At 43.1% G+C, this 24,450-nt stretch overlaps 1 protein-coding gene across 8 annotated transcripts in view; it reads right to left on the bottom strand.

Moving 5' to 3' along the window:
* The window catches only part of RERG (RAS like estrogen regulated growth inhibitor), a 110,168-nt gene extending 96,300 nt beyond the window's left edge, over nucleotides 1–13,868 (bottom strand). Inside the window, exons 1-2 of one of the 8 annotated variants that reach the window (XM_075115144.1) lie at nucleotides 13,694–13,868; nucleotides 12,001–12,062 (exon numbers count right to left, since the gene is read on the bottom strand). In XM_075115144.1, coding sequence (XP_074971245.1) covers nucleotides 12,001–12,061 — 61 coding nt within the window. In that variant the 5' untranslated portion in view covers nucleotide 12,062; nucleotides 13,694–13,868. The other 7 variants (XM_075115113.1, XM_075115108.1, XM_075115155.1 and 4 more) reach the window with 7 other exon arrangements.
* Between the last annotated feature and the right edge of the window lie 10,582 nt (nucleotides 13,869–24,450).

Here is a 24,450-nt window from a genome sequence, read left to right as displayed (position 1 = left end):
GACTTTTCCATCTGCTGTGTCTTGTAATCCACAACACACAAAAGCATTTTAACCCTCACCAAGAGCAATGGTATTAATGAGAATGAAGAGAAAATGACAGTGAGCAATCAAGCTTCAAGGTGTTTTAATCATGAACATGTTTCCCTAAGCCCTGTTCCAACTCCTGCTGCTAGTCATTGTATTTTCCTTGCCTTTTTGAACGTGATTGTCAGCCACCTCCTGTGCAGAAACTAGAAGCAGGATCTAAGGTGGCAATGTACTGTTTTAACTTGGCTGTGAAGGCCATTCTTTTCTGTTGGGTCCCCTGCTTCTACCTGCAGCCAGTCCTGTCTGTGCTGCAGCACTGAGAACAAAAAGTAATACTTGCAGCACTCTGATGTGCAACAAAGTCCCTCAGACTTGATGGTTTTAAAATTTTCACAGGTTACTAGAAAGTATCATTCAGTAAATGTTTGGCAATCGAAGAAATGCTATAAAATGAGCCAGGCAAAATTATTTTAGGTGATTAAAAAGTCTTTTAGATACAGACCTAATGTAAGGTGAGATGTATGATACAGACATGAAATTAATCCTAACGATACTGAAGCTTTGTTCAGCTGGGTCTAAAGACCTCCTGCAGGAAAACTATGATACTTTCCATATCTGTAAGTACAAAAGTATAAAAACTTAAATTGCTTTAGGGTCATTCTGCATTTTCCATGGTCTGCCTCTTGCCTCATCATCAAAGGGATGCCAAGCTAGCCTGCTCCAGAGCTGATATTTATTGTACCATGCAGATCACACATTTACATGACTTTATGTATTGCCCATGATTTTACAGATGAATATATATCATAGGTGCTATAACTGCTTATGAAATAGGCAACTTTACTGAGGTTCCAGTATGAAAATCAAATAGGGGAATTAAATTCCTATATAATTTGGTGGTTTATTTTGTAGAGGGGGACTACAAAAACAGAACAGGCAAGCTCCTTTCTTAGCTCAGAATCCATTGTGTCTGGCTTTTCAAGCAGGAAAGAGTGGAAATGGTGCATGGTCTTTTCCTTGGAGCCCTAGAAGTCTGCAAAGCTATATGTAAGACCTGTCCAAACTATACAAGTATTTCTTGTAGTACAGGCTCCCAGACTCCTCCCAACATACACTGAGTACTATGTGAATTCTGTTCGTTTCCACCATAGTGGTGCTGAGTCAAAGCTCAGGTGCCTCTTTCACGCTAGATCCTGAAAATAAAATTAATGAAGAAAAGAGTCATACTTATTGTTTAAAATAGAGGTAGTTTGTTTTCATGACAGAGGCTTGGTTGTTTCAGATGCCAGGTCAGAAACTGTGAACAAAAATCCCTGAGACATTACCAAAGTGATATTGAGGATACGTGGTGGGGGGTGGTGAGAAATAGACTGGTTTAATTACACCGAACACTAACGAAAGTATTCTTGTGTAAGATGTACTTATTTGAGATTACCATGGGGCCCTGAAGATTAATTAAAGGCAAGACCTTGATTTCTTGCCTCATCCAGTGCTTGCTTTTATTTCAGTGAGGCAATATCAGTTATACGAGGAGAAGGTTGGTCAGCTGGTGCTTCCAGGACAGTTCTGCCTCTCCCTCCAAATGGGTCTGAACCATCCAGTCAGATTAATCACTTCCTTTCACGCAAAAAAAAGAATTAGCTTGGATTTCATTTTACGTCATTTACTTTTCATATCTTACCAATCAGTACAGGTCATTAAAGAATCCTTCATCCATTGACACTTAAAGGGTAGAATTTTGTTTTATATTTGTCACTTATCAAATCTCAAAAGCATGGGTTTCTTTCTGCTCGGTTTTGATTGTTTTCCATCTATGGCCAACCTACGTTCACTAGCCTCTGGCTGGATTATTCACAGCTCTATGACCAAGCATGTTTCTTTACTCACAAAGTCATCAATAGGACACAGTGTCCTATTGATCAATAGGACACAGCATATGAATATTTGATAATTAAAATACAGTAAGCTGTGTCTTGGATAAAGTCGTCTCTTGTTGCCTTCAACCTTTCTGCCTGCAGCTTCCTGGCAGCAGGCATTCTGCTCTCAGGATTGTGCATCTTTATGGGAAAATTGCTGTGCTCCCTGTTTTTATCATTTGATCAGCAAGTTAAACATAAACAGGTGGAGTGGATATAAGGGCCTTCTCTGCAGTTGCACTTGCTAGGATATGAATTACAAGAGATCTCGATCCTCCTGTTTTAGTGAATTTGTTGGTTGTGGTCAGGAAACAAAGCAATTTCCTCAGCTCCCTCTTGCAGCAAGGGAAAAGGTGGTTGTGTGGGCACAGCATGGCAGCAGAAGGTGGGCAGCCCACTTCACGATCCCAGCTTTGTAAAGAAGCTTTTTGACCAGCTCCTCCACTGGGGTAAGCAGGCACCCGCTGCCAGAACGGGTAAAAGACCACATGTCACTGAAGGACATCTTTCTAAATAAATACATAAATAACGACACTGATATTCCTCTTCACTCCTCTCTGATAATCTCCTGTGACCTACCATACTCCCTGTAGATAAAAGCCAACTTTTCTTAATTGGAGATAAATTTCCTGAAAGTTTGGCAATAGATCTAGCAGACGTGGACTCATGGGACAAATTCCTGCTGTGGATCACTATTAAATTATTTCATGTTGGAATTCGGCCTGGAGCAGAACCAGCTCCAGCATATGTAACCACAAGCATCCAGTTGGGTGAAGCAGTAGTGCTCGGTGTCACAGATTCTGCCACTGAGGTTGGTTAACACAAGGTGTTTGTTTTGGCACTCAGACTCCTGTGCCCCCTGTTTTGCAGAGTGTGGGGCTCTGGGGTTTTTTTGTTTGTGGTTTTTTTTCTGCTCCCATGGGTCTAATACTGCATTCTTCTGTGGTGACTCTCCAATATATTTCTATTTATTCTGCAGCCCTATTTCAGTGAAGAAATAAATAGCCCACTCTGATTTTTTGGCTTCTACATTCTTTCTTGCACTTTCCTGCTCTGAATGTCAGACTTGAAGTTCTCACTTGTAAAGCTCCTCAAGGGCACAGGTCAATTGCTGGGAGGGTCAGGAAAAGATCATGGTCAACAGCTTTGTATAACTGGCTTCCGCTGTTGTGGGGAGTGGGATTTTTGTTTCCCATGGCAGGCACAGAGATAAGCCACTGACAAAAGCAGCCCTCTAGAGTAGGGTTATGCAAATCCATGATAGATTGTTATAGTTATACTCAGGGTTGTATGGCAAATATAGCTGCATGAAAGGGAGAAAGAAGGTAAAGACAAGCTCCTTTTATGCTTGTGGTCCTGTGGGTCAAAATGAAATTAAATCCTACTGGGTAAGTAGTGAAAGACAGGATTGCCAAATATGTTTTTAATGAAAATAAATGTTATTCAATGTTCTATTTTGCTGTTAATAATTAATGGCAGTGGATGAGCCATAAAGGACCATAGGGATCCCACAGGGCCTATAGGGGTTGGGGCTCAGATGCTGGGTAACTACTGCCTGCCTGGGAGCCATCTGCAGGCTTGGATCTCGGCAGCCCTGGCCCAGAGGAGAAATCATGGAAAGAAGCTTTGGCAATGCCTGAGTCACAATTCCCTTGGCGACTTGAGACTATCAGGCTCCTCCTTCCTTTGCCTCAGTGTCCATACTGGCCACTTGAGGATAGTCATAGTGGCGTGACTTGCAGGAGGGTCATGGTGGTGGCCCTTGTTCCCACAGCCCTTTGGAAAGCTAGAGTGCTGTTCAAGTGCTAAAGAAATTCCCTCCCTGGGAGAGTGTATCCTCTGCACTCTCCAGTTGCATCCTTCCAGCTTGAAAACTTTTCAAGCCACTTATCTAAACAGTTCCCACACAGTAATGCAGCGCTGCCTGCCCTTGCTTGTCGGCAAGCTGCTTCTCTGCCAACCCCTGAGCTGCAGCAGCAAAACAACCTGTGAACATCAGGAGCTTCATGTGCTTTCAAAACCAGGCTTGATGTTTTCAGCATACTCTCTCATTTTCCTGTGTGCAGACTACTGTCTAACATTTCTGGAAAGGCAGCTGGAGGCTCCAGCCAATTTCTATGGCATTTTAAAGCCGCACATATGTTTAATATATCTACTACTTCCTTCCCCAGGGCTTCTTGCTTCTCTTGCCATTCATCTTTTCATACTGTATGCATAGAATGAGTTATCTACAGCGTCACTACCATAATATATGGCATTTCCCAACACCTACATGGCAAATCCATTAGAAACTGTAACAGCTGCAGACTAACTCCAGCAGTGTGAATGCTCTACCTGGTGGGAAACAATCATAAAAAGTACTTTTCCCATTCAGAATTATGAAAAGGCGATAGAAACAGATGCACCCCCATTCTCAGTTATTTATCTGACTCCAGGAAGAGGTAGGAGTAAATGAAATTGGGGGAGCTCTTTTAATCTGAGGTGAATGGAAAGAAATGCTAGTTCAAACAGCAGGCCAGGTTCATAGCTGGTGAGGTGGGAGTCCCACAAGCAGTAGAGCAGCAATGGGGACCACTCATGGCCGTGCCCTGCAAACTGCGTGTGGGAAGGGAATAGAAGGAAAGCCAAGGGGTGCCTTCTCCCAGAGTTGTAACTCTGCCTCTGCAGCAGCGGGTGTAATAAAAGACTGTCAGTAATGCTGAGCAAACATGGACTCAGAATAAAATCAGCAAATGGATGAGGATGCCGAAGTTTCCTTGCCTACTACTATCTTAGAAGAATTCTTCCACTCTCCTGGTCACTGCAGTGTTGGGAGTGCCTCCCAGGTGAGCAGTGAGAGGTCACAAACACCTTCACTCAACAGCAGCTAATGACAGCTCTGTAACCATAGCTTAGCTGAAGCCTAAAACATTTTCTTCATCCTCCTACTTTAAGATGGTGTTAGTTTTTAATATACTTACATGTTTATTTTTGGGTGCTGTAAATGTAAAAGGCTCAATGGTGGTGCAAAGTTAAATGTAGAAAAAAGGAAAGTCTGTTTGGGAAATACAGACATAACTTGTTTCTCCTGCTCTGCTACGTAGCCAAAATAGGTGAATTTACCCACTTCTATGACCAAGGCTAGCTATGTAAAGACATATACTGCTTCCTTTTTTAATCTGTGTGAGGCTGGCTTCACATGACCATATGGAGCAGTCAAAGCTTGGAGCAGCTTCAAAGTTCAAGCAAGGAATGGTTTCCAAGACAGTAGGAAACACTTCAGAGTGGCTGTTCTTTGCCACATCACATCACTGCTGCCAGGTCAGCTCATGTGGATCTCGTGCACTGAGCCTTTAATGATGCGCTGACAGTGTGGGCAAAGAGTAATGAAGGAGCTGGAGATCAGAGAAAGCAGTAAGTGAGGAGGCTGAAAAGGCAACTTGTAAATACAAAGTTTACATGTAAAGTCCAAAGCAGAAGTGATCCTACCATACGCAGACTTTAGGGAACATGTACTAAAGTGGCACTGGCAGAGGGACGGGCGACAGCTGAGAAGAGATGAAGCAAAAAAGCATATGCAAGGCAAGGGGTAGGCAGGGACTTCAGATACCAGGGAGGTAAAGAAAAAGTCTGTGGAAGAATAAAAATCTTAACATTTCTAAAAGGAACCATTAGGGTCAGCAGCCTGGGAGATGTCAGTGCCTTTGGTAACCCTGTGGGGAACTGCAGACTGACTAAAACACTGCAAGGCTTCACAGTAAGCAGGTGAAGGACTCCTGGGACTCCACCAGGAAGCTTTTCAGTTGTCTTTTGCAATGACTAGAGGAGACAGAAGTGGACAGGGCAGCTATCTTATCAAGGCAAGCACTGCAGGGGGTGGCTGAGCACAGGCCTAGAGAAAAAGCTGTGCTGCACAAATAAATCTTGAATCCTGGCATTCCTTCCCCAGTAATCAAACAGCAGGCTATATTTAGCCTAACCTAAACAGAAACAAAGAACAGCAGGACTAGTCTTAGCTCTAACAGCTGCCACCAGCTGCTCAGAGGAGATGCAGGTAGAGCCAATGTCAGATGTAGTTAAATGAGATGGAACAGGGAAGGCAGCTATGCTTGAATGAACAATGTTGGCGTTTGGTTAAAGAAATTCTGCGTTTTATTATTTCATGGTTAGCCAGAAGGAAGATTGAATGTATAGCAGAGCATGAATGCTTTCTATACCAAGGGCAAGGCTATAGTGAACCATGGACAGGCAAACAAGCAGAGGAAAGGGAAGAGGTAACAGATACAAGCAGACCATCTTGGCACTCAGGGCAAATGCTTCTGTGTCTAGCCCGGGTTTCTGGTGTTCCCTCTCTTCAGTTTTCGCAAAACAAGAATCAGCAAATGCAATTTTGAGAAAGTCCAAGAAAGACTGGTTGTCATGCAGCTGCTGACTAAAAGCTTGTATATGTGTGGTAACACAATGGGGCTTTTCCAAGCCACATGCTGTGAGTGCCCACAGATACTGCTGATCCCAGTAGGGCCCTGCACTTGGTTAATGTACACCCTGCCTGACCCAAAACCATGTGTTGGGGCCACTACAACAGTAGCCCCTCTCCTTGTCAGCACGGCAAGGACTCTCAGGGCCACACATTCATGGGTGACAGCGACTTATTTCACCGATCCATTAACCCATGGCTCACCCTCTGTATAGGCATTAGTGTCATCCACCGGACAGAAGTGTGGAAAGGTCATGTTAATGCAACTGGTTGCTTGCAATATTATCTATTCCACGGGGATGTATTTGCATGCTTCCTGGGGGAGAAATCACCACAAAACCTTACCCAGAGTGACATAATTACTGTTACATTTCTACTAGTATGTATGCACATACATGTACAGTACCTTCAGTGAATCGGTACCTGGTTGAAAAGCATAAAACCAAAGGATGCAAAAAGTGGGATTATTTAATGAGTACTTTACCAGCGAAACATTGGGGGACAGTTAATAGTGGGTGTTAAACCTGATCACTGAATAATTGCTTAAGCATCTGGTTTCATTGCCATTCTTAATAAAGAAAAAAAAAGCAACAGATCTACCAGAAAAAAAAACAAAAAACAAAAACAAAAAAAAAAAAAAAAAACAAAAAAAAAACCCACACAACAGAAATCCAGGCAGTCTCCTTCCACCCACACTTCTGGATTTCAGAGGCACTTTGTTACAGTAATCCTCCCTAGATACATCAGTTGGTATAGCATGGACTTTGAAGCCTTTGTGGTAGCTTTCACTGCCTTACTAGCAGAGCTGTGAGCTTGATGACTAATCACTTCTTAATAACCCATGTTTCCTCCCCAAAAGTCCCTGAAATGAAACTAGTAGGGGAAAACATATGAGCAGGGATTTGTGAAATAGAAAATCGCTTTGAAATGGGCTTCTTTCCCAGTAACCCGTATGGGTTTTTTGAAGGGGGTGTGGGGAGTGTACTGAATTCGGTTCTATTCCCCACATGCCCAGACCTTGCAATTGGGAAGTGAGCCCTCATACTGCGTTTCACACATATCCCCAAATAACGAAAACAAAACACAGATGATTTGTAGGCCTCTCTACCTTGGCTGTTACTTGAATTTGTTGTGTAGGAACTTTCAAATCCAGATATCTTTCTTGCAAGTACATTCCCCCATCCTGGGTTAGATGGGGAAGAAAATAGCATAGGCCAACAGATACAAATCTACATCTACTCCAAACTTTCCCAACTGTGACGCTGATGACTGAAGTTGGAGAGATCTTAATTTCTGAGATAGGACAGGCTCTTTGCAGGATGGTATTTACTGATGCCACTTTATCGATCACCCTCTTGCTGAAACACAAGCATCTCGGCTATTGCAGGACCTAAAGGTGAAAACAGCCCTGTGCCTCATGTACCTGATTGCATAAGAAAACAATTTACATAGCTGCCTAGAAGCAGACACATTTACTGGGGGGAGCCTGTGGGAGCTTTAGTATCTTCCCTCTTACTTAAGCACCAGTAGAAACCACACACGCTTCTGTGTCACGTACCATGGCTGCAGCTGCACAGCCCATCCAGACAGATGAGAACTGCATCTGCCTGTGGCCAGGTGCACCATACACGCTAATGCAGAAGCTTGGAGTATTCAGCCTGGCACACACACAGCAAAAAGGCAAGTTGGATAGCACATGCCGCAGCTGGACATTCTCTCTTTTTTTGGCCAAAATATAAAGGCTCCTAAGCAGAGGTATTTTGAGCATTCATAGTCAGCTGAATTATGTGTTGGAAAAGCATCAGCCATACAGTGCTATCCAGCACATGCCCTTCTTTTTCCTCCTGGTTCATACATTTTCACTCCTCTTTAACTTTCTGGGCACGTACTGTACCTTGTGATGACATGGAAGAACAAGGCCTTTAAGTCTTTATTAATTGTTACTGCTGTATTTTTGAAAGGAGCTATTTAGGAAATTCTAACTTTTGTTACCATAGGAATGAAGCTGTAGGATTGAGCAGAAGAACAATTTAAACAGCAATGTTTAAATAATTCACTTCAACTTTAATTCTTCTCTCCCTCCAAGCTCCTCTTGGACATAAAGAAAAAGATTTTAAAAGCTCTCTCTCCCCTCAGTGCCGCTTTACTTTAGCCCAGATTAGGAGGTGCAGCCCTGTTATCTATAGCAGGGCTTAGTAATGTCCCTTTCCACCCACAGGGCGTCTCCTCTTCTTCCCAAGTGAAGCAGCAGCAAAGTGCTCCTTGGCTCAGGCAGAGCTCCTCATGTGTGTTGGTTTTTTTTTTCAGCTAGTTTAAAGCAATGTTTATGCAACTTCTCTACATTAAGAACTGGGTGAAGAGAGGAGCATCCTGTTCACTGTAAAAGAGCAGGTTGGGATGCTTGTACCTGATGAGCTTGCCCAGGTAGCTTGTCCAGATGAGCTGACCAGCGATATACTAAGTGTAATCCTGAATAACACGCCTTACTAGAGCATTCTTACACACCCCTTCCTGCGTTGGTTTGCTCCTCCTTTTGTATTTGAAAGGTTTAGGTCTACATTAAATAAAAACCAAAACATGACAGGTGAGTTGATTAGCAATTCTGCTGGCCTTCTCCAGCGGGCAGGAGGAGACAAGGCAAGGAAGAACAGTAAAAAGCTGACAGTCAGACTTGCTATTCCCCCTTGTTTGTTTTTTAAACCTTTGAACCATGGAAACTTGGTAAGCAGCAAGAAAGCAGAGAAAAGTGTTGTTTTTCCTGGCTTTAACTCTCTTCTGAGATGCTATCACTATTCTGACTTGTGAACAGTGTTCTGGTTTCCCACCTCGTGTTTGGGAGAGTCTTGGATGAATTGGAAGGGACTACTTAGTAGAACAAGGAACCTTGCACCCCATTAAACAGATGTCTAGCATTAACAATGAGACTAGGATGTTCCGCAGCTCTCAGTAATGGTAACAGTTCTATTGACTTTCATGGTGCGTGAGGGGCAGCTTTAATTCTCCACATGTCCCAAAGCACAACACTTCTTTCTTCGTAGCTGCTTTGACTCACTGATCCAAAGTCCTAGTCAGGAACTGGAAGAGGAGCTTCTCCAGGATATTACAATATGTGTCTGTAACTTCACAGATGCTGTCAGGTGGTGAAGCCACTTACAGATTAAGAACCTAATGCCTGGCTCTTCCTCAGCAAATGAAGAAGAGCCAAGAAAGCAAGCCAGTGACCATATTTTGGCATGACTTTCTGGCAATTAGTGTGGCCTTATTTATCACCCAATGTCTCCTTTTCATCACATGTGTCTAGAGTGCTCCAGCATTCTGCCTTGCATTCTTGCTTCTAGAGTCTGACTTGTCTTTCAGCTGTCTGGCCAAGCCCCACTCTAGTAACCTATGGCCACAGGATCCTGCCTCAGCACTGTATTACAAGCTGGACACTGGGATAAGGAATTACATTACTAAAAAAAGATACTATCAACACTAATTTAGCAGGGTACGTACCCGCCCAACTCAGCCATCTGAAGACTACTTTGTGCCCAGCTCTGCTTTTAGCAAAGGTGTAACAGCACTTCCACAGCTCCTACTGTTGGCTACAGGAAAACTGGTAATTTCAGATACCCACCCCACCCGCGCCAGACACACACGCTTATTTTGCTGGAGTTGGCCGAGCTGTTGGAACTGGATCTGTTTATGGGAACGTATAAGAGGGGTTTTCATGAGCAAGCTGGAGATTCTGGGAGGCACAGTTGCTCCTCTGTTGAGGTGGCTGGTAGCACTCTGTGGTCTGTCCACCCACTTAAATTCACCTGGTCGTGCTGCCACTTATTTGCGCCTTCATTTCCACACAGATTCACATGCGTGGTCACAGTCAAAAAGAGAGGGCCTTAGTCATATTTTATGTAATACTTGCTTGCATCTCAAAGGGAAAAAAAAAAACCAAAAGAGAGAGAGGAGGACGACTCTGAAAGACTAGGATGTTTTTATTGGCTTTTCATTAAAAATGATCTCCCACCCAATTCCAGGACTACAGGAAAACATTTTTACCACAAAATCCTAGTATAGTGAAGTTGGTTAAAAAGGCTCTTGTTAATCCTATACTGGTCACGCATTTGAACTGAGCACTCAACTGGTAGTTTTTTTGTTTTTAAAGTATAAACTCTCAAATGGCTCAGAATATCAGGGTAAGGGGAGGCTTTTAGTGTTACAATTCTCCTGCAAATACTTCAACATCCTCTTGCATTACTTTTAATCCACCCAAAAGACTGGACAACTACAGAAACCCTCGACCAAATGTAAGACAAACCAAAAGGAGAACTGCTGAGGTTACACACAAAACTTGGAGGGGACAGTGAAATACAAATGCAAAAGAAGGGTGGAGGTGAGTGCGGCAGGAGAGAAGGAACCGTTTAAACTTATCCCAGTATATTATCAGCATTCCCTCAGGTATTTTGTTCAAAAAGGTATAATTTAATTTGCATTGTCTTTGTATAAGCGTATAATCTCTAACAATCTCTGCCTCACGTACGCCTTTTTTCCTGAAGGCTGACAGGGGTACTTCACTGATACCGTTCTGGTGAAATACCTTTGGGGTAAGCATGTTTTTATAAACAACCCATTCCAAAGTTAACAAAACTATAATAGCAGTTTATGGGCCAGAATCTTGGCACTTCTAATATAAAAGTTACTTTGGGGAACCGGAGCTCGTTGACAGCAGCTGAGAGTCTCACCTAATGCTCTTATAGGTACATCCTACGTCCTGGCTTCTTTTGTGTAGATTTCTCTAGAATGAACAGTGTCTTACAATTCCCAAACTGGCACAGGAACATGATTAGACTCGGTCTCCTTATTTCCTCATCCCTGTGGTGTAAGGACATGTTAGAGTGGTCCTGTCAAGTTAATGCAACACCACCGAACTACCTGAGAGAGCCTGCAACCCTCTCGTTACGCCCCTTGTCTCACCAAAGCAAAGCCCGTCTGTAGAAATGGATTTTTAACATTTATGCCTCCCCCTTGTGTTTCTACCATATGAACTCACCAGACTATGTTTGTGTCTCAAAAGATCTCCCCAAATGCAAACTTTACATATCATATTTCCTTGGTTTCCTGGTAAATATATAAATCCAAGACAGCACAGAGAATAAAAATTCTTCAAGTTGCTGAGTCTAAAATTTCCCACTGAAATCAAGCATAATTACAGCTATTACAGAAGTCATCCAATATTTAACAGAGGATCTGATCTTACAGGGTAGGGAGCATAACAGAAATACCTTCACCTAGCACAAGCTGTGAAAAGACAAATACTAATTTTGTTCCAATGGAAAAGACCAATCTTACCACTCTATTCATGAGAAGTGGGATTGAGTTGGGATTGGAAGTTTGGATTTTGTTGTTGTTGGGGTTTTTATAAAGCAATGAAAGTACTTTTATTCTGGAGAACCTGGAGAAAATAGCATGGAAAGCAGGAAAGAGAGAACTCCTAGCCTGATCCTGACCTCCCTGACAAGAATAAAGTCACAGCTGTCTTTCTGTACCAAGAGTTTGTCTGCACAGAGCGAGCAAAAAGTTACCTGATGACAAGCAAAAGAAAAAATCAGACAGCAAACATACCTGACTTGCCCACGCCAGCTCGACCAAATATCGCCAGCTTCACTTCTGCACTCTTAGCCATGCTGGAAAGAACAGAGTGGCGACAAATTCACTCGATTATCAAAAGTGAAGGAGAAGAACCGTTCCCAGCTCCTGTCTTCGGCTTCACCGTGTCATTGTGACGTCAATGCAGAGCCTGGGGAAGAACACCACACGGATGGAGCTGTAAGGAGCCAGGCTCTCCCTCACCTCCCCCTTTTTTCTTTTTTTAAATAGTCATGATAACTGATGCTATATTCCTGCTTCAAACATTGCAGTAATGCTATTGACACATTTGGCACAGTTCATGCAAAACCTGCCTTCGGCTTTCGAGCTCTTGCTGTTTGTTTCACACCAGTACTGTAATATTGCAAAAGGTACTTAACAATCCAAAGTACCTGCCTCACAAGGTTCCTTATTCTTTCAGCTGCAATGCTTATATTTATAATATTGGCCTCAACTCCAATGAATCAGTTTTTGTAGAACGGATTTAAAAGCCACAAGCACTCACTAATAGTGCCTGCAGATAGCTGGTCTTTCCTCAAGCCCTCCAGTTCCACAAAGGCTTCAGTTACTCAGCTGCAGTTGCTTAAAAACCTCTAAGCACTTGTACGTTGCCGATTCTGCTAAACAAATCTGTACCCAGAAGTTCTCCTAGAAGTGCTCCTTGTTTAAGCTGCTTCAGCTCGTACATAAACATTTGGCAAAGCACGGGGTTAGGAAAAGGATGCCAGGATTTCTGGTAATACACTTTTAACAGGCCACACGGGAATCATCTCTATTCACAGCTTTGCTGTGTGACCTTGAACAAGTCACCTGACACTTCATCTCCTTGATTTCTCTAACCTGGACAGTAAAAAATATAACAGTACCTGTCATTGTAGAATGCTTTAAGATCTTGGATGAAAAAATGGCAACTGTGATGACGATGATGGTCCTCAGCCCTGACTAAAACATCAGAAATTCTGTCTCCCTTTAAAACAGGGTAGAACTTTACTTGTGAACACAGCCTGTTATGAAGGCTTGCCAAAGCGTCTGCTTTAGCCACAAATTCTGACATAGAAAGCTCTACGTTAATACTACCTGCTCTACAGCAAAACGCATTTCAAACATGTTTCTTGAAATAAAAAGCCTGTAAAAAGAAAGAGAAGAGACACCTTGCATAGAGAGGGGTCCCAGTTCATCTCTAACATATTTACGCTCCTGATTCATTTTGCCCAAGAGTAAATATCAGAGCGCGCTCACTTGCGCAGTTAGAAACGCAGATTGCTTCAGGAGCTGGATCACCTCGCGGGGTGGGGGGGGGGGGGGGGACACCGGTGTTTCCCTCCCACGAAAGCTCCCGCTCGCCTGCCGGTACCTAACCCGGTGCCGTGGGGCTGCGCGCCCCGTCGGCGGCCAGACCCTGCCCCCCGCCCCCGGCACGACCTGCCGCTCCGCGCCCGCGCACCCGCCTCTACCTACATTTCCGTGTCGGCATCGATTCATCACCGCCTGCCCCGTAACTTCGGGTGGGCTCTGCTCCCCGCCCGGGTCCCGGCAGGTGCCGCCCGGCTCCGCACGCACCGGGCACCTTGTCGTCGTGCCCCCCCCTCACCCACCGCTCCTCCCCGCACCCGCGGAGAAGCTCCGCGGGCGCGCACAGCTCCGCGCCGCCCACCCGCCGGCCGCTCACCTCCTCGGGCTCGCAGAGGAGCGCGGAGGGGCCGCGCTCGGCGGTGCCCGGGCTGCGCCGCGGCGCTCGGCGAGGGGCGCCGCCGGGTGAGGGACGCGGGCGCGGCCCCGGGCGCTCCCGCCGGCGGCAGCGGCGCGGCCGCACAATGCGGCGCGGCCGCCCCTCCGCCCGCCCGGCGGCGGCGCTGCGGCGCCCCCTGCCGGCCGCCGGGCGCAGCTCGCACGCCCCGGTGAGGCGGCGCGGCGCGGCGGGTGGGCGAGGTGGCGCCGTCCCCTCGCTGTAGATTCCTGCAAGCGTTACCCGGTGCGGTCTCCGAGAGGAAGGAGCGCAGCCCTGTCACTCGGCGTGTTTGACGGTAACGCCGCCGTTCACTACGTGGGACGGTGGCTGCCGTTTGCATGCGTAAATTTTGGCTAAGTGCTTGCTAGCCGGCCCGGCCAAGTTGCTCCACATTTCAAGACCTCGAGCGCTCTCTTTCCCTCCCTCTTGCCTGCTTAGTGCTGCTCACCAGTACCACCCCGCACACCGGGCAGTCTCTCCCTGTCCTGACAAGCGTAACAGCAAAGCGACAGTAAGGGTACCGCCTCGTCAGACCGCTTTCTAGTAGCACCAACTTTTTACACGGCGCTCTTCCTCCCTGCATCCCGACATGGCTTATGGCAAAGCGAAGCGTTGCTATTTCAACTTTGCGAACGGGGAAAAAACGAACCATGCCATTACATCCGTCCCTCCGAGAGGCTGGCGTCAGAGCCAGGGATCAAGTTCTGAAATGATAGGACCAAGTTCACGGGACAACTCTGACTTCCTTGTTTGTCAAACTACCCAGTAATGTAAAGATACATTAGTAACAGATGTGAACCAGAGCTGGAAAGCACTTAGAGTTCAGTGGATGTTCCTCCTCTGTTTCTGTTCCAGACCAGATCTGAATGAGATACAAGATGAGTAAAAGAGAAAGCTCTCTCCTCACTGGCTTTCTTCATGCAAAATTAAACGAGAGCTGGATTGGAAAAGATCCTCCCTGGTCCCAGTCTCTCCACAGGAGCACAATAAGCGTTTAGGGGCCAGGGTGGCAGTCCTGAGGAAAAACGAGCACCTACTATTCCTTCCAAGCTGTGCCAGCTGCAGGCACTCAGGAGCAGATCTTAAAATAGTTGTACTGCATATCATTCAAAGGCAAAGAAAAAAATTAGAAGGCAGATGTGAAAGCAGTAGTGTGGTTTATGCTTTACTTCTTAAAAATAAATGCCGAGGCTTTAAGCCTTCACTCTCCGTTTGGTTTACATAATTTAGAGGGATTAGCTTTTTCCATCCTCCTCAGAGAGCAACTGGTGAGTGTCTATTTTGCATCTGGGGAAACGTGTGTTAGTCTCGAGGCCTGACATTTGTTTTGTGTCTATGGAATTCACCCTGCATGGGGCTGTCAAATTAAATACGATAACTGGCTTTTCCAAAGCAGCAGATAATTTATTGGTCTTTAAAAATCCTAGTGGCTGTGCAGTCTGCTTGTGTTGAAGTCTTTTATTGGTGCCAGAGCATATGAATTTAGTAAACACTAATCATGGACACAGGCAGAGGTTTCAGATGGTTGAGACCCACAGGGCTGGTCCAGGACCACTTCAGCTGCTGTTTGTTTTCTCTGTACTCGCTGTGCTTCTCATAAATAATGTTGATGGGTTTGGGTTTGTTTGGGTTTTTTCTGCCCAAAATGGGTTTTGAAAGCCTTAGGTTTTAGTCCTATAGACCAAGGACCACCTTGCTTTGTCATAAGCAATGGTTTGTTGGTAGTTGTGGCTGACATGGTGTATTTTCTTAGTGGCTTTGCCACTTGTGATGATCCTAAAATGTACTCATGGGCATTATCCTGGCATGGGTAATGAGATCAAAGGCTTTCCCCTGGGAAGACCATCATGTGCCTGACTGTCTGAATGAAGGGCCAGATTCCTTTTCTGCCCTTCTCTCTTATGAAAATCTGGGAGAAGGGAAGCAAAGCTGAAGGTACGCGGGGTTTGACTCCAGATGGTCTGTATGCTGTCAGTCTGAATTCAGCCTGATCCAGCAGAAGTCATGAGCACCCCCTTTCCCACCCCACCAAAGCCATGTGTCTTAGTTTTTTTCCCTCTTGTCCCTTGCATCCTTGGTGAGTTGTAGTGTCTCACAGCCTTATTTCGTTTTTGAAAATAACACTTTGGAAAATATACAAAAAAATATTATTCTTGTTTTCCAGGAAAAGGAGCAGCTGGCTTATGGGAATTATTGGCTGGAGTGGAGCTGAGGGAAACTGCTTTTGGTAGGCTCCTTTTCTATGGTGTCAAGGCCATGAAGTGTATCTACCCACAGTCGTCAGTGAGTTTACCTGTGGCTTTATCACTCCTAGGGGCAACACTGAGCCTTTTAATAGGGCAGAGCAGGCGACCTCCTCTCCCTTTGTGAGCTCAGGCACTTCCAATATCTTGCTGCTGAAGAGCTGGACCCAGGCATGATGTGAACATAGAAACTGTGGCTGCAGGTCCATGGCTGTGTAGTTACACCAGGGTCTGTAATGTGGACCTGCACCTTACGATGCAAGGGATATAGCTGGCTTAGCGTCCCTGTTATCCACACCTGGTTGCATCCCTTTTTGCTTAGGGAGATGCCCACCAGTGGTCCAGAGCAATAATTTTGGTTCATTTATGGTCTGGTAAATGCCTGCGGTCAGACAGTGTCTGCAGTCAGAGCTTCAGACTACCCCTGTTCACCAGCAACCCTAATGGCCGAGGAGCAGATAATGAAACAGGAATGTGAACAACTTCAGATGAAGCTGAAGCCACAGACTCTTAAGTCAAAGCAAAATGGTGTTTCAGGATTGGTTAGCAGAGGTGCATCCAAGCAGTTACAGCTGACAGAAGTATTTTAGAAAAGCTCACAATTTTAAGTACTGCAAAATAATACTTCTTAATAAGATACCTAAGTGTTCCCGAAGTCTAGAGTGTTATTTCTGTCTGGTCTGGACGTGCTACCTCTTTATCATCAAACACTTCTGCTGGCTTATCATTTTCATTCTGGATGCTTATGGCTTATTTTCTGGGGGTGTTTCTACTGTGGAAGCCAATGGCATTTGCTTCCTGAAATGTGGGGCAGAGGACTGGTGTGACACTGCAGGCCTGACAACTAACATGTGAAGAGGATATGTGAACAGGAAAGGGATGCTGAAGGTGTGGGTGGTTTTTTTTCTGAAGCCGGAAATCCCATTATGGATGACTGTTTTTCAGGTTTCAACAACTTCCAAAACAGCATCTGGGCACAGGGTTTGATGAGACTCACGAGAGAGGAAAAGATGACAGAGATCTGATTTCAGAAGGTCATTTAGGAGTCACTGAATCGTAGGGAAATGAGTGATATTTCATCTTCTGCGCACCTTTGTGCAATTGAGTCCACGTGTCTACAAACTTTAGAGCAGATAGATCATGCCATTGATGACATGGACAAAAAGACAGACTCCTCCGGTATGATTTCTGCAGTAAGGAAAGGGTTACTGAGTTCATGACTAGTCTTCGCTGCTGCCGTAGAAGAGCAGCCCAGACCTGCAGTGAGGAATGTTCTAGAGCAGAGCACACCTGATCAGAGCTGGATCCTTGTCTCAAACAGCAACCCATCAGGTTTACTTTCTTGCCTTTCCTTCCAGCACTCTCCCGAGAGCTGAAATGAAACTTGATAATTAGTAAGAAAACTACCAAATAAATAGCATGTTAACACAAATATTTGTAGCTATTACTGAAGGTTCACAAGGAAACATTCAGATTGTTTTCTTCATTTTCACAGAATATCTTCCAAATGTTTGTGTGTTGGCTCTTGGCAATGTACATAAATCTGTTCAGTTATGTTAATCTAGCGCCGTGAAAAAAATTGCAACTTTGTCTTTAAATTATGGATGAACTTTGCTGTTAGTTTGGTTCATAGTCAATATGAAGTATTGCTGTTTTAAAGTAATATTGCATTTTCTCATATTTTCCCTCGTGGCTCATAAAACACTGAGTTTGTAATGATGGGTTTTCTTGAGTGTACACTAAGGATTTATAACTTCTCTTTCTCTCAACTTTTTCCTCACTAGATAGAACTAAAATCAAATACATATTTTTAAGGTGCAGGCTTTATTACTTAATAAATGTTTCTTTCTAAAGTAGTAAACAAGACCACGATCCTGTGAACGTTTGTTTGTCTTTAACCTTACATGGACAGGCTTAATGGAGTGGCCAAGGAAGCTACAGCTTGTCCATTAGTATCACTTGAAGGTGGGCTGCAGAGTCGCCTGCAGAATCTGGGCTTCAACATTTTGTTCCATTTGGTTTCATGAGGTGCCAAAACAGGGCACTGGAGATGGATATGGGATGCTCTTCACAGCATCTTGTGGATCTCACACATGCAAATGCCTTTACGCTGCGTCCTAACGCAGGCCTTCTGTCTCAGTAGGCATTTGGTGCATTTGCACAGAGACATGTAAATACACAGCCTGGGTTTCTTGCAGCAGCAAGATTTTTATCAGATATATTTAATAGTGATACATATGAAAAGCTGAAAGGCACAGCTCAGTAGGAACTATTGCTAAGTAGAGTAGTGAAGTATAAACTCATGTTTTCTAACGCATGGCTAATGGATACTCTTCATATTGCCTAACTTAAAATGCATAAACACTGCTAATCTGTGTTTCTTCTCACCTGTGCCATTGACTAGGTTGCGTCCTGACTGTCTGCCCTTAAAATGGGCAAGTTGTGACTCCACATTCATGGGAATACAGAATTGACTGCACTGACTCCGTCACAGTTTGGTATGCTGTTATTATTGGTTTTGATCTTTGTTTAGGGTTTGTTTTTCTCGTATTGTTATTTCTCCCTCCACACTTACTCAGATCACAGAGAGATCTTTTAATAGGAATTTTTTAGTGTAAAATTGACTTCCATATAACCCTAAAGAAAGCAAGGTGACTGTAACTCTTTCGTACATGTTCGTAATGATTAAATAACTACTTGTTTAAAACTGAAGAAGTTCAGTTTCTACACTAAAGTTTAATAATTAAATCACCTACATAATAGTCTGCAAACTGGCTAGTATTCTTCTGCAGACACATTTGTGTTATGGTTTTAATAAAGTATAGTTATAGAATTAAAAACCACTGGTAACATTTGCGACAAATTTTGCAACAAATGTGCAATACCAGACTTTATTAATGAATGAGTTACACTGATGTGTCATCTTAATTTCTTACAGATGTATTCATATTCTTTGAAAGGACCAGTGGAAATTGTCATAAATTCATTTGCTATTCATGTTAATGAATGCTAGCCCTTATTCTTCCTCAGTGGTATTGTGATAGCAGTCTGGATTGCCACAGGGACCCCACTGTAATTCATCATTGCTTCAGTGTTCAAAATCTCTGGTGGAACCAGATATTGGTGTCGACAACATCTGGAGTTTTACGCCTCTCATCTTTTTTCTACCTCCTTCCCTCTGTTTAATCAAGAGAATGGGAAGGGGAAATTGCTGCCATTGCTAATATCTTCAAGAAACTGAATGACTGCTAGGGCTTTGGAGGATATTTAGACCTAGGATGTAGGAGATAAAGGCCTGTTCACAGAGGTGAGACTGAGAAACATCTGCTTTCAGCACACTGTAATGCCAGTTGTCATGCCATGCCCGGAGAGGCAGGAGGCCACACTTCCATCTCCCATTCTGAAGTCAAGCAGTGGATTTGATGGGGGATGCCCTTTCACAGGAGAGTGTCTTGGCGACCCTAGTACATATATATATATGTATGTGTGTGCGAACATATACTCTATTTCTTTCACTGGGGCTATTTCATGCTGTATAAAACAGCTCTGTACTTGTATCAAGGAGAGAGGTAAGTTGTTGTGGATTTTAAGTAGGAATCTTTATCCATGCCTGATCAAATCCAGACTTGTTTCCTACCCAAGCCCTTCAGACACTAGTCCATTCTCAGGGGCAGGGTTTACATGAGCCCCAGAATACACTGCAAGGATGATCTTGGGTGTGCACTATTCCTTAGCATAGATCATGCCTGTCCTTGCAGTGTATGACAATATACTGCTTTGTGGAAATGTGACCATGGCCAGCATCAAATAGACATGTCAGCCTGTGTCCTTCCTAAAATGGCCTGATAACATGTACAGCAAGGTACTGTGTGAATACTGGACACAGCCAGGTAGCAGGATGGGGATACACAATGCTGTCAGAGAGCATCTGTAGACATAGTTGAGAGGGCTAACCCTGCAGCCCTGTGGCTAGGACGAAGACAAATGTATCGGTCCCTGCCACAAAGAGTATTTATTTACATTTAGGAACACATAGGTGTGATAAAATGACAGCATCCTGCCTCAAAACAGTTAGGTAGTTATGGATAGGATACAGTTTTGTGAGTTTAGAGAGGGCTGGATTCAGAACTCTTCAACAAAAGGGAAAATTCAACTTGGCATCCTATACATAGGACTGGCTAAAGATAGGGTAAAGATAAAAGGGAAAAAAGTGAATAAATTGTCACCATGAGAGTAATTTTCTTGGCTTTTCTGTCTAAAGTATCCAGAACTTAAATACTTCATTTTAGTTTAGCCAGAATACTGCAGTAGCAGAAAATTAGTGTTGTTTTAAAGAGAAATAGGCTTATAACGTTCCTTGGTTTCTCACTGATTTCTATTCCTGTGGGAAAGAGAAAGCAATTTTGTTTATAAAATCAATTAATGTTTGTAAACTCTCCAGAAATGTGCTTTTGCATTTTCCTCTGTCCTGTCTGCTGTGCTTCAGAGGAGCTCATATAATGATAATTCATTATCCTCCTTCAAATATAGCCCTTAAAATTCCTCCTTGCCATAATCCCTAGAATCAGCTTGACAAATGGTTGTCTACAAATATGTTATGACCACTGCGTATCATGCTAAGTAATATTTTCACAATCTTTGTTCTTCTCCATCTATCCACCTCCATCAGTTTTCTTCCAGGACTATGAGCGTTTTGTGGTGGGGAACCAACTTTTGTGCATCCAAATATTCTGCAACTGGAATGGCCTCTGCACAATTCACATCAATGGGATGGTGACACATCTTGCAAACATCTTGAAGGAAAAGTAGTAAGCACAATTTTCAGTCAAGAACTGGATGATCTGCTGTCCATGAGTCTTGCGAACTCAAATCTTATTCATGTACGCAGGATCTTTGGGGGCTGAATGATTTCTTTTGTCCTCCAGTGTGTGCTTGAACTATGCAATTTTGCCTTGAAGTGTACCTGTGTATTCTTTCTCTTTGGTGCTGCCTTGAGGAACGATACTCTGAGATTTATATTGCCACTTTTCTCCACAATATCTGGGGACATGATCTGGAGGAAAAAAAAACACCAACTCTTTAGATACTTGACTCCTATGATGTGGTAGTGTCATCTAAATACTTTTTTGGAACTGTCCCTGAATTCTTTATGTATAAGGCGATGAAGGAATTCAAGCAGCCTCAGACTCTTCTCTGTTTAGGGCACATCTGGTGAAGAAAATGAGTTATTTCAGCATTATAGGAGCTAGCTGGAGATGGGAACAGAAGCCGAACATTTCTGTGCTGCTCTGTGACTGTAGGATACGACAGTGCTAGTGGATAATGTGTCCTCATCTGGAAATCATTATTGCTAATCAGTCTAGCTATGTACACTAATTACATTTATCATATTACTTATCAGAGTTTCTGTGAACTAGTTTCTGAGACTCTGTGTGTGTGCACTAAAAGTTTTGGTCGGCAACAAAGACCTTTAGGCGTCATTTGTAAATGAGTGATTAATAAACCAGCATAAAAGTTTGTTAGGACAGAATGGGAGAAGCAGTCAGAGATATCCTTCAGTGAAACAGAAGGCATTGCTAAAAAACAGATGCTACAAAACTGAATTTCTCAGCATATTATCCTGTGAAGTAAAGAAACTCTGAAAGGACTTATTTTAAAGAGCAACTAGTAATGCCATGATTTCAGAAATCTTTTAAGTGTACGTTAAATACCCATGAACTCCCTGTTCAACTGGATGCAAAGTTTGAAGGATTCAATAGACAGCAGCAGTTAATACAGCAGAAAGAAATACCTAAGATTAAGTCTCTAGTTCTTTACCCAGGCTTCCCATCTTCGTATAAACACAAATCCCATGAAAAACAGTGTAAAATTATTATGGAGATTAACTAACCAAGCAGTAGCTAGTTTATTTAAGTCGCTCATTATTCCAGTATCCACTGATAGTGGGATAGCAGGAATACAATTAAGAGTACTACTTAAGGATTACTAGCCACAAATGCCTGTACAATACCCTTAATTAGTATGGTATCATCCATAATAATAATGTCTTTAAAACATCCATTAAATATTTTGGGCTACAGTCAGACAAAAGATTTAAAAAAATAAATGTTTAATTTTGAAATACTTACATCTAATATTTAAAATTAGTTTAATTTCTTTTTTGTTTTGGCTTTATCCAGAAAAAAACCCTACAGGAAACCCATAATTTAGAGCAATGAGCATAGCTGCAATATACTTACATGATTAAAGAACATCCTGTACATTGTTTTTTTCATTTGTTACTTGAGTTTTCTTCCTCAGGAATGAAATAGCACATTTTCTGTAACGTCACACAAGATTGTAATTCGGCCATTTCATGCACACAGGTGCACAGCAAATGGGCACCGAGGAAGAATATGGCAAGTGAAATAGCTTAGTAGTTATAAGAATTTTACAATATTTTGGCTGGTGTGGTTAAATGTATTCTAAACTGTAGATTCTTAAACACAAAAACCAGTACTTTTTCCACAGTCAAGATCATTTCTCTTCACATCTGTTTAGAGACAGAGCTAATCTGAAGTTCTGGTAGCAAAGAGGGAAAGATTAAGACTTTTCTGTCATGTTCCATATCCAGTCTGAAACACCAAAACAACAGCTCATTGCTGTCCTTGCAACAAACCAAGGAGACATCAACATATTTGAAAGTGCCACGCACAAAGTGGAGAATGGCAGTGTATCTCTTTTCAGTAAAGTAAGTCTAAATGGTTGTAAATATTAGTACTTATACAAGAGTCCGTAATTTGCTTACCTAAGACTTTTGGTCAAAAATATTAGAAGATAGTCTTATTTCAAATTTTTTGACATCTATTTGGGAATTCTGTAAGAGGTCCTGAAATTCATGAAGAATTCATAAGCACATTTTCTGAAAATCAGGCACACAGAGTTGTCCATTGCTTTTGAAAACACTGACTCTTGTCTAAAATAACTGTTAATTGAATCAGTGTTCATCTTTTGAGTGATTTAATTAGTGGATGCTTAATCTGACGTACCTCATACCAGTCTGATGTCCAGAGAACAGTGACCCAGTATTTCGTAAATACTAGTTCCATATTAGAGGTTTCCAAGCGAGCAGCCAAATTGAGGTAGCCCATACCACCCATCTTGCATATGATATGGATGCATGTCTGTGATCCTTTGCGTTTCCGGTGAGTCATATAACTATATTGGAACAAGTTTTCCGTTGTATTTAACATTACAGATTACTCTGTATTGTTTCCTCTCACGATTCGGTCAGACAACAGGCTGAGCCTCCAACCTGAATCCATGATCATATGCAGCAAATCAATTACTGAAACATGGGAAAAAGTATCTCTAGCTGTGGACAGTGTCTATAGTTAGTGTCTCCATTCTGAGCGTTATTACTAATTGTATCCTCTCAAAAACAGCAAGGGTTGGGCAGGTTATTTCATCAGTCTTTGGCTATTTAATACACACTAAGCTACTGATCTAACTTTCTGCAATCCATGGAGTTACCTCTAACAGGCTGTTCATCTTGTTTCTCTCTGAAGTCATCATGGAGGCTCCAATGTCTTGATACAACCTAACAACTTTCTGCTGATATTACTTACTTCCAGCAACCCTTCTTACCTAGCTGGAGACTGGTCACAGGCATCCTACCCCCTCCTATAGTCAAAATGACCCATTTGGTGAGATGCACTGAGTCTAGCATACTCTCTTTTTTTTCTTTCCTCCCATTAACTGGAAAGTTAATTTAGTTGAGTAGCTCAGACAGAGCCATACACTATTGGTCAAGTAAGTCTGGTTTCCAACCGAAACCTTGAACGTTTAGTTTTCAAGGTCCATCCCTATAAAGTATGTCTCCCAAGAAGTGACTGCCCCACAGCTGGAGGTGCAGGACTTTTCTCCAGGTGTTCAAAATCTGGCATTCATATTCTACATATGCGCCTTATCAGGCAGGTTTATGGCTTTCATTCTTGTTTTTACAGAAAATGAGAGATCTGTAAAAACGACACATATTTATGGTCCGATCTTGTACACAGTTTTGGTCTGTGGACACTGGTTTGTTTGCTGGACCACAACAGAAGCACTCTAGAAAGGTTCATATGTGTCATTCCTGAGAGCTTTTCACTCAAGAAACCTTGTATCTTTGTTCCTCTTAACTCTTGGTTTTGTCTTCCTCCAGCTTTTACAATAATTAAAAAAAAAAACCTAACCACTTAATTGCAAACTATGATATGCCTGGCTTTATTATATGATCTGAGGCAGTAACCATCATCACCTGCAGCTACCTAAAAGGCTTGATTGCTCCTTCTCTTGAGCCTGAATGGTGGAGACAGCTTGTTTTTAAGGAGGTCCACTATCATCCTCAGTGCTAAACCCCACTATTACTGCCCTGGAAACCACAAGCCTTTCAGTAAAACAGCCATCTCCAGATGCATGCAGCTGTTTAACGTG

This window comes from Phalacrocorax aristotelis, chromosome 1, assembly GCF_949628215.1.
Source record: "Phalacrocorax aristotelis chromosome 1, bGulAri2.1, whole genome shotgun sequence".
In the NCBI taxonomy this organism is placed as follows: Eukaryota; Metazoa; Chordata; class Aves; order Suliformes; family Phalacrocoracidae; genus Phalacrocorax; species Phalacrocorax aristotelis.
Note: the sequence above shows the minus strand (reverse complement) of the source record. Positions and strands in the feature narration are given on the sequence as shown.